A 15965-nucleotide genomic window follows, 5' to 3' on the forward strand; every position below is an offset into this window, starting at 1 on the left:
TTGAGGTCTGTAATTTGTGTAAGTGAAGGGCTGGGATTACAAAATAGTGATCTGAGCCATTTCTGATTTTAAAACTTAAAATTATGAACTTCTTTTTTTATTTTCCAGAAAGTTATTATAGGAACAGACTCTTACATAGAGATAACTTAAGATTACTAAAAATTGCTTCTGTGTTTGTGTGTTGGAAAATGCATTTCAAACAAAAATTCTGTAAATGAATGAATGCTGTTATGAACATGCCAGAAACAAACAGTATTGATAGTTTCTTTCCTTTTTTAAAAATTTTCAATTAAAAGGTTTGTGAGATTCTTACCATGTTGTACCAGGCACTAACGATAAATTTCTCCTCCATTTCTCTTTGACTTTTTGTTTTCTCATATTCTTTCTATAAAACAAAATAATCCATATATTTAAAGCCAAAGTATAATAGAAGTATTAGTCTCTAACTAAAATACAATGAGTTTTTACCAGAGAACACAATGATTACTACCTCCAGGGAATGAAGCATTCTGTCCCGCTCCTGCAGCTGATTTTTCAGTGCCTGAATCTCAGGAGCAGCACCCTGGTTCTGTTTAGGATCTAATGTGCGGATGACCTGTAAGAGAAAACCAGTTTGATTTTTATTAAATTCAGCAAAAGCAATCTTGTTAGGGAATTAAAACCTTTTAAGTCAGGTTAAAAAATAATAAAAAAAAAAAACTTAAAACATGTCTACCTCTCTCATCAACTGTGACCTATTAGAGCATATGAACAGGGCCCTCTTTTACAGGACTGGGAAACAAAACTACTGACAAGCAAAAGTGATACCTAAAAGGTTCAGTATCCCTGGTACTGGGGTACCAGGTGCTTCTAGGTAGCTCTGTTAAGCCAAGAAGTACTCTGTGGTACATGCATATTTGTTACGCTTCTAAAAAGATGAAGGGACATCATTACAGTTGTATGTCATCCAAGAGTGCTAGCAAACAGAGCTAAACCAAGAACAAATCCAACAAATTGTCTGAATTATTAAGCCTTTAATAGAAAATGGCTTGCAACTCTTTAACAACAACTGGCTATACATAAATAGACCTCTCTTATTTTCTCTTTCTACCTATTTCAGTGTTGTGTCCAGATGCTGAAATAAAACAATGCTTTAAATTTAAGTGAGATATTTTTACTGTATGGTAAACATATAAATCCTATGAGGAGTGGCTGAGGGAGCTGGGGGTTTTTAGCTGGGAGAAAACATGACTCTGGGAGCCCTTATCACTCTCTACTTGAAAGGAGGTTGTAGCTAGGTGGGAGTTGTGGCCTCTTCTCCCTAGCAACCAGTGACAGGATGAGACACCATGGCCACAAGCTGTGCCAGGGAAGGTTTAGGTTGACTTGTTAAACATAGGAATGGGTTGCCTAGGGAGGTAGTGTACAGATCCCTGGAGGTGTTCAAGGAATTGAATATGGCACCTAGTGCCATGGTCTAGTTATGATCAGTCAAAAGCTAACTCGATGATCTTGGAGATCTTTTTCAACCTAAATGATTCTATTCTATAAAAGCATGTTATTTTTCTAAGAAAAAAACCCGGATACACCTTCCATAGCGGAAGACTATAATGATTCTACAAAAAAAACCCTGCACCAAAACCCATCAATAACAACAAAAATAAACAAAAAAACCCAGCTGCAAGCCAAATAAAATGAAAGCTGATAAGAAGATTACAAAAAGTTAATCTAAGTAATTAATGCTACTGTCCTATGAAACACCCTTTAGTAACACAATACATACAAATATACAAATCTTACTGAAAGGGGAAATGCTGTCTTTCAGTAGAACATACTCTAAGACACAACAACCAATATAAAATGCGAGACGGGAGGACATAGGAGAATTTTTTTCCTGAGACATTTCACAAGAAGTCATTCAGGAAACTCCACAGAAGTAGAGGAAGAAATCATCAAGTTTTGCCAAATTAGGAACCTATTTACAGATTCCAATGTAATGATATGCCTTTAAAGACACTGATATGCTTTAAAGATACTCAAAATAGCAAAGTATAGTAAAAGAAGAAATGGGACTATGATTAAGACCACAATATTGCCATTTCAAAGCTAGCAGTATATCCATATCCCCAGTACTTAAATATTAGTCACCTTCTTGACAGAAGCATGTATTAAATAATAAAGACAAAAGAGAATGATGAACATCAGAGAAATCTAACAACTACTGAAGGCGATCCAGTCAAAAGACAACTTTACTGCAAAAAAGCATCAATAAAAGAGTCACAAAAATGGGGTAATCTTTTGCAGAATTAATCCATATTAAATATTAAATTGAAACAATAAGATGATAATCAGTGGAGCTTCCTTCTCTTTAACTTGTTAGTGTGTATACAGATACCTCCTTCATTTCTATTCCCACATAGTGGACACGTAAAGTAGTCTGACAGGTGTGGAACACATCTACTTACGCTTTTGGCCTTTTCCAAATACTTTTTGTATCGTTCTTCCATTTGTTTCATTTCCTCCTCCTTTTTCCGTAGAGCTTCTTGTAATTCTTCAATTTTAAGTGCTTTATGTCAGGAGATGCACACATTGGAAAATAACATCAGTACATTATGTATATTTTTATATTTTACAACAGACACATAAGACACAGCTAAAACATATTTCAGTTAAGAAAAGCTGACATAAGAAATCTGATGTGGCAGGTATACCACAGGTATAGCTCAGAAACACATTAAAAATATGTCTTCCTATAAAATCTCATAAAATTGATTTTTTGGGAAATAATTTTTCTTTTTAAAATTCTGACAAGTAAAGAGAAATGGAATCATAAAGCAATCATGTCACTGAACACATTTAGAAAATGGGTTTACTAATGACTTACAGCTACTATAATATCTTAGCATGTATTACAGGCAAATATTATTTCTATTATTTTATGGAAGTAGAATAATTCCTAAGAGGCACAACTCCTGCTTAAATCTACTAAACCGTAACATGAATATACTAAATTTAATTTCCCCCTCACATTTTTTTAAGCAGCAATTGAGACCAGTAGGACAATTTAATTGCACAGATTTTTCCTGTGTTGGTGTAAGAATATGTCAAGCCACTATTACTTCTATATCTTCTATACAACTTCTCAGATCTCAGAAAATAAAATATTTTCTGTAGTTTTTGCTCCATCCCACTATGAATAAAATAATTTTACCACAAACCAGAAAAGCTGCCATTGGTTACCATCTTTTGCCTTATTTTAGAATAACTAGTCTTTTGAAAAATCCAGACTACCTCCCTCATTACTTCTCTGGAAAAAACGTAGCAATAATGTGCTAAAAACCAACTAGACACTGGATTTTGCATACCTTCTGAACAACATGATACATATCTTACATTCTCTTTGACCAGCAACAGAAAATTTGCTCAAATTACAACATATTTTTGAGAACACATTGGAGGAATATACATGGGAAGTAAAAATGAGTCAGTGACAACAGCAAGGGTCTTCTAAATTAGAGTCTTATGAGACATGACAATTCTGGACAGCTGAGGTTCAACAGCAGTGAGCAGGTATTTCTATGTCCAATGTCACTGGGGTTTGGGACTAGATGAGGTTCATTCTAACCTCTTAGCATTCTACGATTCTATGATTTCTTACTACAGTGTTTCTAAAATGTGATTCCCATGCATTTCAAGTGTTAAAAGCATCTTTTTGGTCACCCTAGTTTCCAGAGAAATTAACAACACACATGTCACTTCCATTAAAAATGTACATTTTGCTTACCTGAGACCTCCTTTAGGTATTATAATTAAAGATGTTGCACCTGAAATAATTTACAAAGAAAAGAAATGGACTGCACAGGTAACTCACAACTGTTGTTGCATCTTGGTTCCAAATCTTCAATAATAGCTCGTTTCTTCTGTAGCTCATTGTTAGCTTCATGGAGCTTCTCACTGTTACAAACCACAGAAGCATATATTGTTTCCCCAGTAGTATTACTGTGCTTGAAATAAGCATTAAGCAGAACAGAAAATCCTCAGAGAGATTCTTTCTATGGGTATGATTAATTTTTTTTTCCTATGGAGCATGAGGACAAGTGACAATATCGCTGTAGAAATACTTGTCAGTTAACATGAAAACCATTGTTTTGTATGGATAACTGCAACAGCAAACATTTTCTTTGTCAATAACTGTACTTAATTTGGAACTTAGAGTTAATTGTACAATGAGGGCCTAAAATGAATACTCATAACCGATATTACATTGAGGAAAGAATGGCTAAACCCAAAAGCAACAGAAACTTCTTTTTGCAAGACAGTCAAAAAATAAGGGAAGTAAAAGATGTGCAAAAATAGCACAATAAAATGACAACATTTCCTAAAGTGTTACTTCTATGTCACAAGGTATATCAAAGAGTAAACAAACTAATTTTGTTTATATTAATATGCTTCCCTCAGAAAAAAATTACTTAGTTCTCTTGAGCAAAGATTTGCACAATGCTAAGCCAAGTTTTCTACCCAACACGAGATGATGGTTCCCTCATTGCTCTTAATTTCACAATGGTCTTCTATGGGAAAAAACAGAATCTAAACTGCAGATTCCCAAATATTCCTGTGTTATGTAATTTCTCTTAGTTGCATATTTTCCAGATCCATCACTAATGACTGTCTGCTTTCCTCACTATATGGAAAAACACATAATTTCAAACTGCAAACAAAATAGGCAAACAAAAATACTCACAGATGTTCTTCAAGTTTCTTTTTCAGAAGAACTGACTAAAATAAAAAGTCAAATGTTTTATTTTAATGTATTGCAAAGCTTTAACATATTTTAAAAATTATTTTAAAACATGCAATTTTAACATTTCAACCAAAATCCAACTTTTTTACTTTAGTTTTAGATCACAACTGTAAAGCCTCTGTGGTACCTTTCTCTTCACAGCTGTGAGACTTCAGTAAAAGTAGAACCCTTTAGAACTTTAGAAATATTTTCCCAGGAACTAGATCAATAAAAGTAAGATCCATAAATGACAGAATTCTAAGGCAGTTGTTTTAATTTCTTCAGTATTTTGTATTGGAAAGTTCAGCAAAATTTGCAAGAAGAGCTAGTGCATTGCAACTTGCATGAAGACATGTAGCAAATTAATTGAAGTAAATTCGCATCCCACAGAAACTAGGAGTACAGTATTTCTAACTGCAGGGTAGCAAAAATGTCACCTTTTTTTGTGTTTCTTATCTTTATTGATTACAGACACATAAAAAAATCACTGTACAACTTACAGTGTTCCACTTCCCGATTAAATCACATTTAGATAAGCTCTTTGAATAAAAACTTTGAAGTAATTTTTAGATTTTAAACTCACTTCATACACAGTGAGTATTTTTAAAAAGGAAAAAAAACTCAAACTCAATAAATGTCTATGAACTGAAAGTAGTGTTAAGTAAATAGAAAGCCATACTCACAATAGCCTTGAGCAGAAGCCCATGCCAAGAAACAGAGATGACATTAGTATAAAGCAAAACAGCAGCCAACAGAAGAAACTATTTAGAAAGTCATGAACAGAAAAAGTTAAAGCTATGCATTTTTCACGCATGTGCAATTTCTTCCTCTGTTCTCATGAGCAATTTTCATCTAGTAACATTTTCTAAAACATGTCACTAAACCCAAAAATATAAAAAGAATAAAGAAGCACATTTATAAATCATTGTGTTTAAATCAGAATTCCAAAGGAAAGCAACGGCTATTTAGGAAAGTAATTTTAAAACAAAAATCATACAACAAAGAAAACCAAGGAAAATATCCAGTCTGTTGGGCTACAACTAGAATTAAGAGATGCAGGTGTTTTTGTGGTGTGATGATGAATTGTTTTATTGCCACTCTGACTGAATACAAAGCAAATGTAGAATATTTAAATCTGCAACTGCTTTTTTAGTTTGTGTTTATACAGTATTAATCACGTGGGAGGGTTAGCATGTGACTGATGGTCCGCAACACCATCAAACTACAAGATAAAATAATCAACAAAATTACTTCATTATTTTTTCTCCAATGTTCTTTATACAAAGATTTAGTCACCTTGCTAGCAGAAAAAATTACAGTGTGCACTCATAAAGCTTTTTAGTTTGGTTATACTTTAATATAAATATTGTCTTTGATCACATTCCTGAGGCGTGTTTTTACATTACTACAAAAGAGATTTTCTTACTGCATGACAAGAAAGGTGGGGAGCCATTAAAACAAGTCAATATGGCTCTACTGATTTCACAGTCAGAAATTTGCAGCAGCTAAGGATCTGCAGATTTTTGGCTTTTTTCTTTTTTGCAGACTTCTGAACAGCTGCAGCAACACTACCCTTTATGTAACAAAAAATATTTGTAAGCATCTTTATCAGTCACAAATCATTTGAACTGTCCCTATCACTCGTATCTGATCATTTAGGGGACTACTGTCTGACTAGGACAAGAAAGGGAAAAATCTGGAAGCAGTGCCCATTTCCCTAAGGTAACAAAATCAAAATTGAACTCCGCTTTTTTTTTCATCCTTTTATTGCACTTGGGTTTATCTTGAAACAGACACCACTACTAGTCAACACTGATTCCACTGGTGTATTATTTACCTAGTATCTGCACTGCTGAGGGAGTAACCTCTCTCCCAGCTAGATAGATCATGTTTTCACACCCAAGAAATTACTTGTGATAAACAGTCTAAACAACTAAAAGAAGCAGAATTGAGTTTACCCACATTAACTGACCCAAGACACATGATTAAGAAAGAGACTAAAACACTCAATGACTCAATATGCCATTCTTGGTACCCAAAGATCCCATATATACTTGCCAGATAAAGTCAGACAGATCATTCTAAAAATTGGCAAACATTACTTCAGGGATTTTTGCAGTACCAGTAAACTTTAAAGACTCATATAAATCTAAAATGTAATTACTATAATTGTTGTTCTCTCATAGGGAGATAAGTCTCCTAAACACTACAGAAATAAAAGTCTTTTTGCTTGAAGTTCCTTTAATGCTTAAACAAACCAAAGGAACAAGTCTGTCCCATTTTTCAGGGCAAAATTTGGTTTTATTTTAGATGTTAAAATTAGAGGCAGATGCTTAGATTCTGGCCTGAGGTTAAGCTAACTTAGCAGGGTATGGGAAACTATGGGTCATCATATCAGAAGACTGCTGGATGAGATCAATAACACTGTGAGGTGATGAAAATCACAAAACAGCACCATGATGGATGGTCAGATTTTCAAGAATGCTGAGAGTAATGACAGAATGGCTTGGGTTGGAATGGACATAGTCCAACCCCCTTCAATAAGCAGGGACACCTTCAACTAGATCAGGTTGCTCAATGCCCTGTCCAACCTCACCTTGAATATTCCATGGATGGGGCTTCCACAACTTCCCTGGGTAATTTGTTCCAGTGTCTCACCAAATGAAAAAGTGGCTGAACTTCATGGCTAACTGAAGAGGTAACAGAATTTTGGGGACCTTTTAGGGAGGTGTTTATCAGTAACAGCATGTAAGGCCAAGACTGCCTATGTTACATTATGAAAAACATTAGGTGTGGGATGGATTTAACAAGTGGGGCAGAAGTAACTAAAGGCAGGGTGTTTATACAGGAAGGGATTAGGGCAGAGAACAGGAGAACAAGGATGATAAAAGACAGTGATAAGACAGGCAAATAATGTAGTCAAAGCTGTCCAGGTAACTGCTGAGTAGCCCCACATGACTACTGCATTCTGGAGGACAATTAATCAAACCTATTCTGAGCACACCAGACACATCTGAGTTGATTCTGTAGTCTGAAAGATGGGAGTAAGGAGGCCTATGCCTGGCTAGCAAGGTAACACTCAGAACGGACTAATCATGTATCCCAACAGAATGTGTCGGTGACCATCACAGGCCTAATGGCACACAGCTGCCTTACCCTGCACTTCAGTACAAAATCGAAACTGTTTGTCCTTGTGGATCCTGGCACAGAGCATGCAACACTACAAGGACACTTGCCTGAGTTAGAACACTACCTCTACACCTTTTTGGGTGTGTCTAAAAATAACTTCAGCTTTAAAACAAAATAAAACTTAAAAAAACAAACCAAACCAAACAAACAAAACCCCCCAACAAACCTGAGCTCTCACCATACATATCAGGACTGAATTAAAATGAATTTTCTGGATTGAGCACATTTACAGTATAAGTATGTAAAAATATGAATCTCAGTGCATTTTTGCAGAAAAATAGCAAAAACCAGAGGAATTTAGCTGAAAATTATGTACTGGTGAACTGTATGTTGTGTCTCTCCTATTGCTTTTTCTTATTTTTTTGAAGAATCACTCTTTTTGTACGCCTATCCTACAGATAACTCAAGTAGTCTCAGCCCAACTTTGACCTACTTGAGCAGCTGGGTTTAACTTATGAGATTTGTTCTGCTTTACAAGGGAGATTACATGAGGAGACCACAGTGTCAGAAGTTCTTGCATCTTCAACATTTCAATGAATCTACAGTCACTCTTTTGCTTCCTTAAGAGTAAATTAAATCCTACAGATCGAACTCAGCAAAACAGGCCATGGGATCAGTGCCTATAAATTACCACTGCTATGGTCAGACCAACACAGAAGCCATGAGTGCAGTCACACCCTAAATTACTGAGCCAACCAGAGCATCAAAAGGGACACAATTAAAACTGCAGCAAATAAAGCTGAATGCAATTTGACAGAGATCATTTACAATACTCAGTATCTGAGAATAACTCTTTCATATTCTTGTTCACCCTGAAAAGATTTTGGCCAATAATCAAGACAACAAAGAACATCTCAGAATAGACCTATTTTAACGTGCATTCTAAAACACATTCTAAGATACTCAGGAAAATAATCTTGATGGAAATCAATCCAGTGTTTAACATTTATATAGTTTATTCTGAAAATTTAAAGGGTAAACTAAATTTAACAAACTCTTAAATGAACATAACCATCTAATAAAAAAACTTCTGCTATTTTATACAAATTAGCTAAAACAAACCCACAGAAATAGAAAGTAGCACATTACAGTTTGTTACCAGTTAGCAACATGACACACTGAGATTGTGAGCATAAGCTATGCATGTACAGTCCAACAAATCTCTGCTTTCAAGAAAGTTCTAGAGCTTCTTTTTTGAAATGCAGGAGATAATAAACAACTTTTGAGTGGAAGACTGAAAGTTGTTTTCTACACTAACTGAGATACAATGTGTATTCTTACATTTAAAATAAAGTTAACTCTGTATATAGAAACAGAAAATGCTACATTGTGTTGAGGGCCTAATTATTTGACTTCTTTTTTAGTTTTGGTCTGCCTGGCTTTTTTCATTCTGAGATACATTTACATGAAGAACTGAAGACCTGCCAGTGGCTGGAAAAGCTTTAACTTTCATTAAGAAAACTAAACCCATAACAACTTCAGATGCTTTATTCATGGAGAATGAACATTTCCTCAATTCCCTGCAAAGCTCTCTATTCTAAATAAATAATTTTATATGCTGAGTTTTCTGTTGCAACAGACACAATTATTCAAATAAAATGTGTGACACCTTCTCTACATAGGATAGTTTTCTACTCTAGACAATTGTCTTACATCCTAGTTAGAGAAGCACAATTTATTGGTAAGACCATACAAGTAAATACACTAAACTATTCAAAATCTCAGTTTGTATCATCTTTTCCTTTTTTTTTTTTTTTTTTTAACAAAAGGTGAAAGTGTCAAAAATGGTAACTACTCGAATGTAAGTTTGATGTACATTTCTACTTACATCTTCAGCTTTTGAACCTTGATCCTGCAAAGATTTTTGTAGTTCTTCAACCTGGGACTGTACTTCCAGAAGTCTCTGATTTACCAATCTAGGAAAGAGACATGATTTGTTTTTCAGAAAAAAAAAACAAACTGCAAGAGGAAGTCTTGGATTTTTTGTGTCCAGTGTTTTCAGATCATCTACACAAAAAAAAATGCAATAGTGTAAATTACAAAAAATTACAGCGGTAGTTAGAGCTTACAGCAGTTTCAGAGATTATAACATCCAGATGTTCATCCAGAACATTCTCCTATTCCTCAAGGACAACATAAATGCATGCAGAAATCAGTTATATCAGTTAAATCAGTTATATAAATACATGAAAGAAGACCTTTTAATAGTCAGTTTTACTGTGTGAGAGCTGCTAGCTTATGCTTCTACACTGTTACAGAACCGTATAAATCTGTAGGTTGGAAGGGATGTCCACAGGTTGCCTAGATCCAACCTCCTCCTTAAAGCAGGTGCACTTACAGCAGATTGCTGGGAACCATATCCAGTACCAGGTTTGAGCACTTGTAAGGACAGAAGTCTAACAGTCTCTTTGGGCTTCTCTTCTAGAGCTCAGACCCATACCCCGTATTTTGTCTGTTGCCTCTTGTCCTTCCACTAATAACCTCTTGACAACAGCCCAAATCTGTCTTCTTTCTACCTTCCCATCAGGCAGATGCAAGTACTCTCCTCTGTGTCACCTTTCCTTTGGCCTGGACAAACCAGTTCTCAGTTTTACCCCATCTATCACACATTACAGTGTCTCTCACCTTAGCAGTCACTTCTACATGTCCACATTTCTCTGGTACTATGGAATCCAAAATTACATGCTCTATCCAAATGTGCTATCATAAGTACTGATGAGAGGTGAACAACCATTTTCCCAGACTGACTGCCTGCACCTCAGTGAGGACTGTCCAGATCAACTGCAAGGTCCCCAGATAACACATCCTCCTTTGCCACCCACTAGGACCCCAGAGTGGGGTCCTAGCAGCAGAGCTGCTCCACAGCCAGGGTCAGGGTACTCATCAGTTCATTTCTCTGGACTGTTGAGCTCCTCTGAGTAACAGTGTTCCCTTTCAGGACATCCCAAAGTGGTATCATTCTCAAACTTGCTAAGAGTGTAGCCCCTTTCATCAGTGAAGTTGTTAATAAAAGTGATGAACAGCATTGGTACTGCTACTGATGACTGAGGAACTGATTACCAGCTGGGTTTTATTTCACTGACAATACTGCTTTAGGCTCAGGTGTCTGATCACTGTCCAATGATTTTATTTTTTTTTGCTCACTTTACTGTCCACTTACTTAGTTTCTATCTAGCCATTTTGAACATAAGGATACCATGGGGCACTTTATCAAAGGCTTTGCTAAAGCTAAGTATCATCCTCTGTTTCACCATTCTTCACATGTGCTGTCATCTCATTGTTAAGACAACTGCATTAGTTAGGCATGATTTGCTCTGAATAAATTCATGTTGACATTTGCCAATTACTTTCAGGTCCCTCATGTAGCTAGAAATAGATTCCAGATGGACTTGTTTTCTGAAATTTCCAGGAAGCAAGCTGTGGCTGACCAATCTCAATAGTTCTTCATGCCCTTTTGCTTGCCCTTCTTGAAGGTGAGTGCAGTATTTACCTTTTCTCAGGCTTCAGGTACCTTCCCCAGTTGAAGGGGAAGATTAGATAAAGAACAGATTCGAAGCTTAGATATAAAGCAGCCTCACATCACTATCAGCCAAATATTGTGGCATGCTCTGATGCATTCTGTCTGGCCTCACAGATGTCTGCATGCTGATTGGCTCAATCCAGCAGGGTCAGCTAGAGAAGGCTGCCAAGGAACATGTCCTGCTGAGTTTTAAATATTTACAAGGATGAAGACAACCTCTCCAAGCAACATACTCCAGTGTTCAGCAACTCTCAGAGTGAAAAAAACCACACATTCTCACATTCAAATGAAATATAATGTGTTTTAAACTCTGCCCACACCCTCTTGCCTTGTTACTGAGTATTACTGACAAGAGTCTTATCTCCACTTTCTTTAGACCCTCCCATCATACACTTCGATAAGATACATTGATAAGATCAAACCTAAGCCTTCTCTTTTCCTGGCTACATAGTCCCTATCCCTCAGACTTTACTCATATAAAAGACTCTGCAGTCCTATAATCACATCCTTGTGGCCTTTCACAGGACTGATTCCATTAAATCCATGTCTTTCTTCTCCTAGGGATGCCTGTAGGAAGGTCAACTGAAGCAGAGAACAAAATTTCTTACCTGTTTTCTGTCTCCAGTTCATTCTTCCGTAAGTTTGCATCATCAAGAAGGCTCTGCAACAAGGCAATCTTCTCATTGTCAGAACCTTCTTGGTTCAATTTTAACATCTTGTTCTCATGCTGAAGGCGGATGAGTTTCTCCCTAAACACATAGAACACAATTTTGCAAAAAAAAGAATACCAGTATCTATAACAAATAAAACAGTTGACCATAGGAAGTAAAATAACAACATAAATATAATCTTTTTAAGGCAGATGCCGCAACAGTAATCATGTCTTCAAACCCCCAAATACAAACCAAATTTAAGTTGTAATTGCAGAACACAGAACACAAGGAAATTACTTCAGTGCCCCCATCAGATCTCAGAGTACAGCTCAACAAATATATAGTGAATACAGAGAATGCATTCACTATACAGAGAATGCAAAACTTCATACCAAGTGTGAAAAAAGACTGTAATCTCAGCTGCCACTGAACTACTGCATAAACCTGAGCAACTAATCTCAGCTCTTGGTCTTTTTACACAGAATCACAGGATCACTTGGGTTGAAAATACTCTTAAGATCATCAAGATCCAGCATAAACCCAGCACTGCCAAGTCCACCACAGAACCATGTCCCTTAAGCACCATGACTACACATCTTTTAAATACCACCAAGGATGACAACTGAATCACATCCCTGGGTTCAATGCTTGATAACCCCTCCTGGTGAAGAAATGATTCCTAATATCCAATCTAAACCTCCCCAGCACAGCTTCATGAAAAAATACCAACCCCCACCTCATTATAACTCCTTCCAGGTAGTTCTAGAGAATGATAAGGTCACCCCTGAGCCTCCTTTCTAACAACCTCCTGCTCCTCATAGGACTTAACTCTCTAGACCCTTCTCTAGCTCTACTGTCCTTCTCCAGACATGCTCCAGCCCCTCAATGTCCTTCTTGCAGTGAGAGGGTGCAAAACTGGACACAGGATTTGAGGGGTGGCCTCACCAGTGCCAATTACAGGGAAACAATCCCTGCCCTGGTCCTGCTGGCCACTCTATTGCTGATACAGGCCAGGATGCCATTGGCCTTCTTGACTACCTGGGCACTCAATAGTTCATGTTCAGCTGCTGTCAACCAACACCACCAAATCCACACCAGAACAACAGGTGCCATCCACAGGGACCTGGACAAAGTGAAGGAATAGGGCCATGAAAACCTCATGAGATTCAACAAGGCCAAGTGTAAGGTGTTGCACTTGGCCTATGGCAACCCCTGGTATCAGCACAGGCTGGGGATGAACAGATGGAGAGCAGCCCTGTGAGAAGGACTTGGGGATGCTGGTGGGTGAGAGGCTGGACATGACTCAGCCATGGGCACTCCCAGCCCAGAAAGCCAAACATGTCCTGGGCTGCATCCAAAGCAGCGTGGGCAGCAGGGGAGGGAGGGGATTCTGCCCCTCTGCTCTGCTCTGGTGAGAGCCCACCTGGAGTCCTGCATCCAGCTCTGGGGTCCTCAGCACAGGAAGTATGTCAACTAATTCAAGTGAGTCCAGAGGAAGCTGCTAAGGTGATCACAGGGATGGAGCACCTCTCTTAAAGCAGGCTGAGAGAGCTGGGGCTGGGGTTGTAGATCAGACTCCAGGGATACCTTACAGCAGCCTTACAGTGCCTGAAAGGAGCCAACAACAGAGCTGGAGAGGCATTTTTCACAAGTGTGGAGAGACAAGACAAAGGAGAGTAATGTTAAACTGAAAAAGGGTGGCTTAGATTAGATATGAAACAGAGATTCTTTACTTTGAGGGTTTGCAGGCAATGGCAAAAGGAGTTCTGAGTGCCCCATACCTGGCAGTGTTCCAGGCTAGGTTGGATGGAGATTTGAGCAACCTGGTCTACTGGAAGGTGTCCTTGCCCATGGCACAGTATGTGGAACAAGATGATCTTTAAGGTCCCTTACAACTCAAGCTGTTCTATGACTCTACAATTACTTCCCACTGTGCATCTTTTCAGCCACTCTTCAAGCCTGCAGCACTGTACAGGTTGTTGTGATCCAAGTGCAAGATCTTGACCATACTGAACTTCATACAATTGTCCTCTGTCCACTGATATAACCTGTTCAGATTCCTCTGCAGAGCCTTTTGACCCTCCAGCAGATAAACACTGACCTGAGCAACCCAAAATGTTATTGTATTCCATATCTATGTGTGCCCAAAATTGTTACTCTCTTCCTGCAGCTTGGAAACAGAATGGTGGGGCAGGAGCTAGGGGGCTGCTCCGGGCTTTTTAAAATTTGAAGTACTCATGCATAGTCACTCTCTGCTCACTTGGCTTGACTCTTGGTTCTTTCTTGCCCTTACTTGCTACAGTAGCAAGTCGAGATGCTCTATTTCACAATCAAAAGCTGTTTCAGAGTGAATTTTACTACACCTGTCTGCAGCCACTCCCTCAGTATCCTTCAGAGGATTCCATCCACCCCTATGGACTTGTGGGTGTCTAAGTAGCACAGCAGGTAGCATAACTGTAGCAGGCACAGCATAGCTGTTCCCTCTTGTACTGTGGCAGCTTGATTCAGCTTCTTGCATCTGTCTTCCAGGTCAGCAGTCTTACTATCAAAGATTGTGGCAAAAAAGGCTTTAAGTAGATCAACCTTCTCCTTGTCTTTTACTGGTATGGTTCTCCTTGCAATCAATAAGGGAAATGTTATAGAAACATTTTTTATTGTCTTTTATTGGCAGTAGCCAGAATAAGATCTAGTTGGGCTTTGGCCCATCTAATTTTCTCCCTGCATAACAGCACAACATCTCTGTAGTCCTCCTGAGTGGCTTTGCCCTTTCTTCCAAACACGATACAATCTTTTTTTCCTGAGTTCTGGTCAAAGCTCTCTGTGCAGCAAAGCCAGTCTTCCTGATGGCTCACCATTTGGCACATGGAGACAGCCTGCTCCTGCATCTTAACAGTTCCTTCTTGCCTTCTGAGACTCCTTTGCCCTTCAGGACTGACTTCCAAGCAACTCTGTCAACCAGACCTCTAAACAAGTCAAAGTCTGCCCTACAGAAGTCCGAAGTGGAGGTTCTGCCGACCTCTCTCCTTAATTCTCTGTGAATCAAAAACTGTATCATTCAGTGGTTTGCTGTGCCCAAGATGGCCTCTGATCATCACATCATCCATGAGTCCTTTCCGGTTCACAAACAGCAAGTCCACATCTTCCCTAGTTGGCTTGCTCAGTAGCTGTGTTAGAAAGTTATCTTCCACACAGTTCAAGAACCTTCTAGACTGATCCCTTTCTGCTGTGCTGCATTTGCAGCAGCCATCTGGTAAGCTGAAGTCCTCCATAAGAAGAAGGGCCAGCAATCTCAAGACGTCTCCCAGATCCTTATAGTATAGTATAGTATCCTAGACAAGTGGTCTATAACACACCCACCAGAATATCTGCCTTGTGGCCTTTCCCTTAGTTCTTACTCATAAATACTCAACTCTTTTGGTACCATCACCAAGCTACAAGGCAGTCAGAACAGGGCAACAAGAAGTACGTTTTTCTAATATCCAACCTAAACCTTCCCTGACACAAATTCAGACCATTCCCATGGGCCCTGTCACTGGTCACAACAGAGAAGAGATGAATGTTCGTCCCTCCACTTTGTCTCATGAGGAAGGTTAAGATCTCTGCTCAGTCTCCTCCTCTCCAGGCTGAACAGATCAAGTGACCTCAGCTACTCATCGTATAGCTTCCACCCAAGGCCCTTCACCATGCTTGTGGCCCTCCTTAGGATGCTAAAAGCTTTATGTCTTTCTCATACTGTGGCACCTAACACTGCACACAGGACTCTGTCCCAGTGCAGACCAGAGCAGGACAATCCCCTCCCTTGCCTGGCTGGTGATGCTATGCCTGATGCCCCCAAGCACACAGT

General features: G+C 38.4%; 1 protein-coding gene across 4 annotated transcripts in view; it reads right to left on the reverse strand.

Annotated features, from left to right (window-relative positions):
- The window catches only part of HOOK3 (hook microtubule tethering protein 3), an 85669-nt gene that overhangs the window by 12481 nt on the left and 57223 nt on the right, over positions 1-15965 (reverse strand). For 2 of the 4 annotated variants that reach the window (XM_054003187.1, XM_054003191.1), the window contains 8 exons: positions 12077-12217; positions 9777-9864; positions 5443-5520; positions 4721-4755; positions 3851-3933; positions 2445-2545; positions 491-595; positions 314-385 (listed from right to left, as the gene is read on the reverse strand). In XM_054003187.1, coding sequence (XP_053859162.1) covers positions 314-385; positions 491-595; positions 2445-2545; positions 3851-3933; positions 4721-4755; positions 5443-5520; positions 9777-9864; positions 12077-12217 — 703 coding nt within the window. The remainder of the gene's footprint in view (positions 1-313; positions 386-490; positions 596-2444; positions 2546-3850; positions 3934-4720; positions 4756-5442; positions 5521-9776; positions 9865-12076; positions 12218-15965) is intronic. The other 2 variants (XM_054003188.1, XM_054003190.1) reach the window with 1 other exon arrangement.

Source organism: Vidua macroura, chromosome Z (genome assembly GCF_024509145.1).
Source record: "Vidua macroura isolate BioBank_ID:100142 chromosome Z, ASM2450914v1, whole genome shotgun sequence".
NCBI lineage: Eukaryota > Metazoa > Chordata > Aves > Passeriformes > Viduidae > Vidua > Vidua macroura.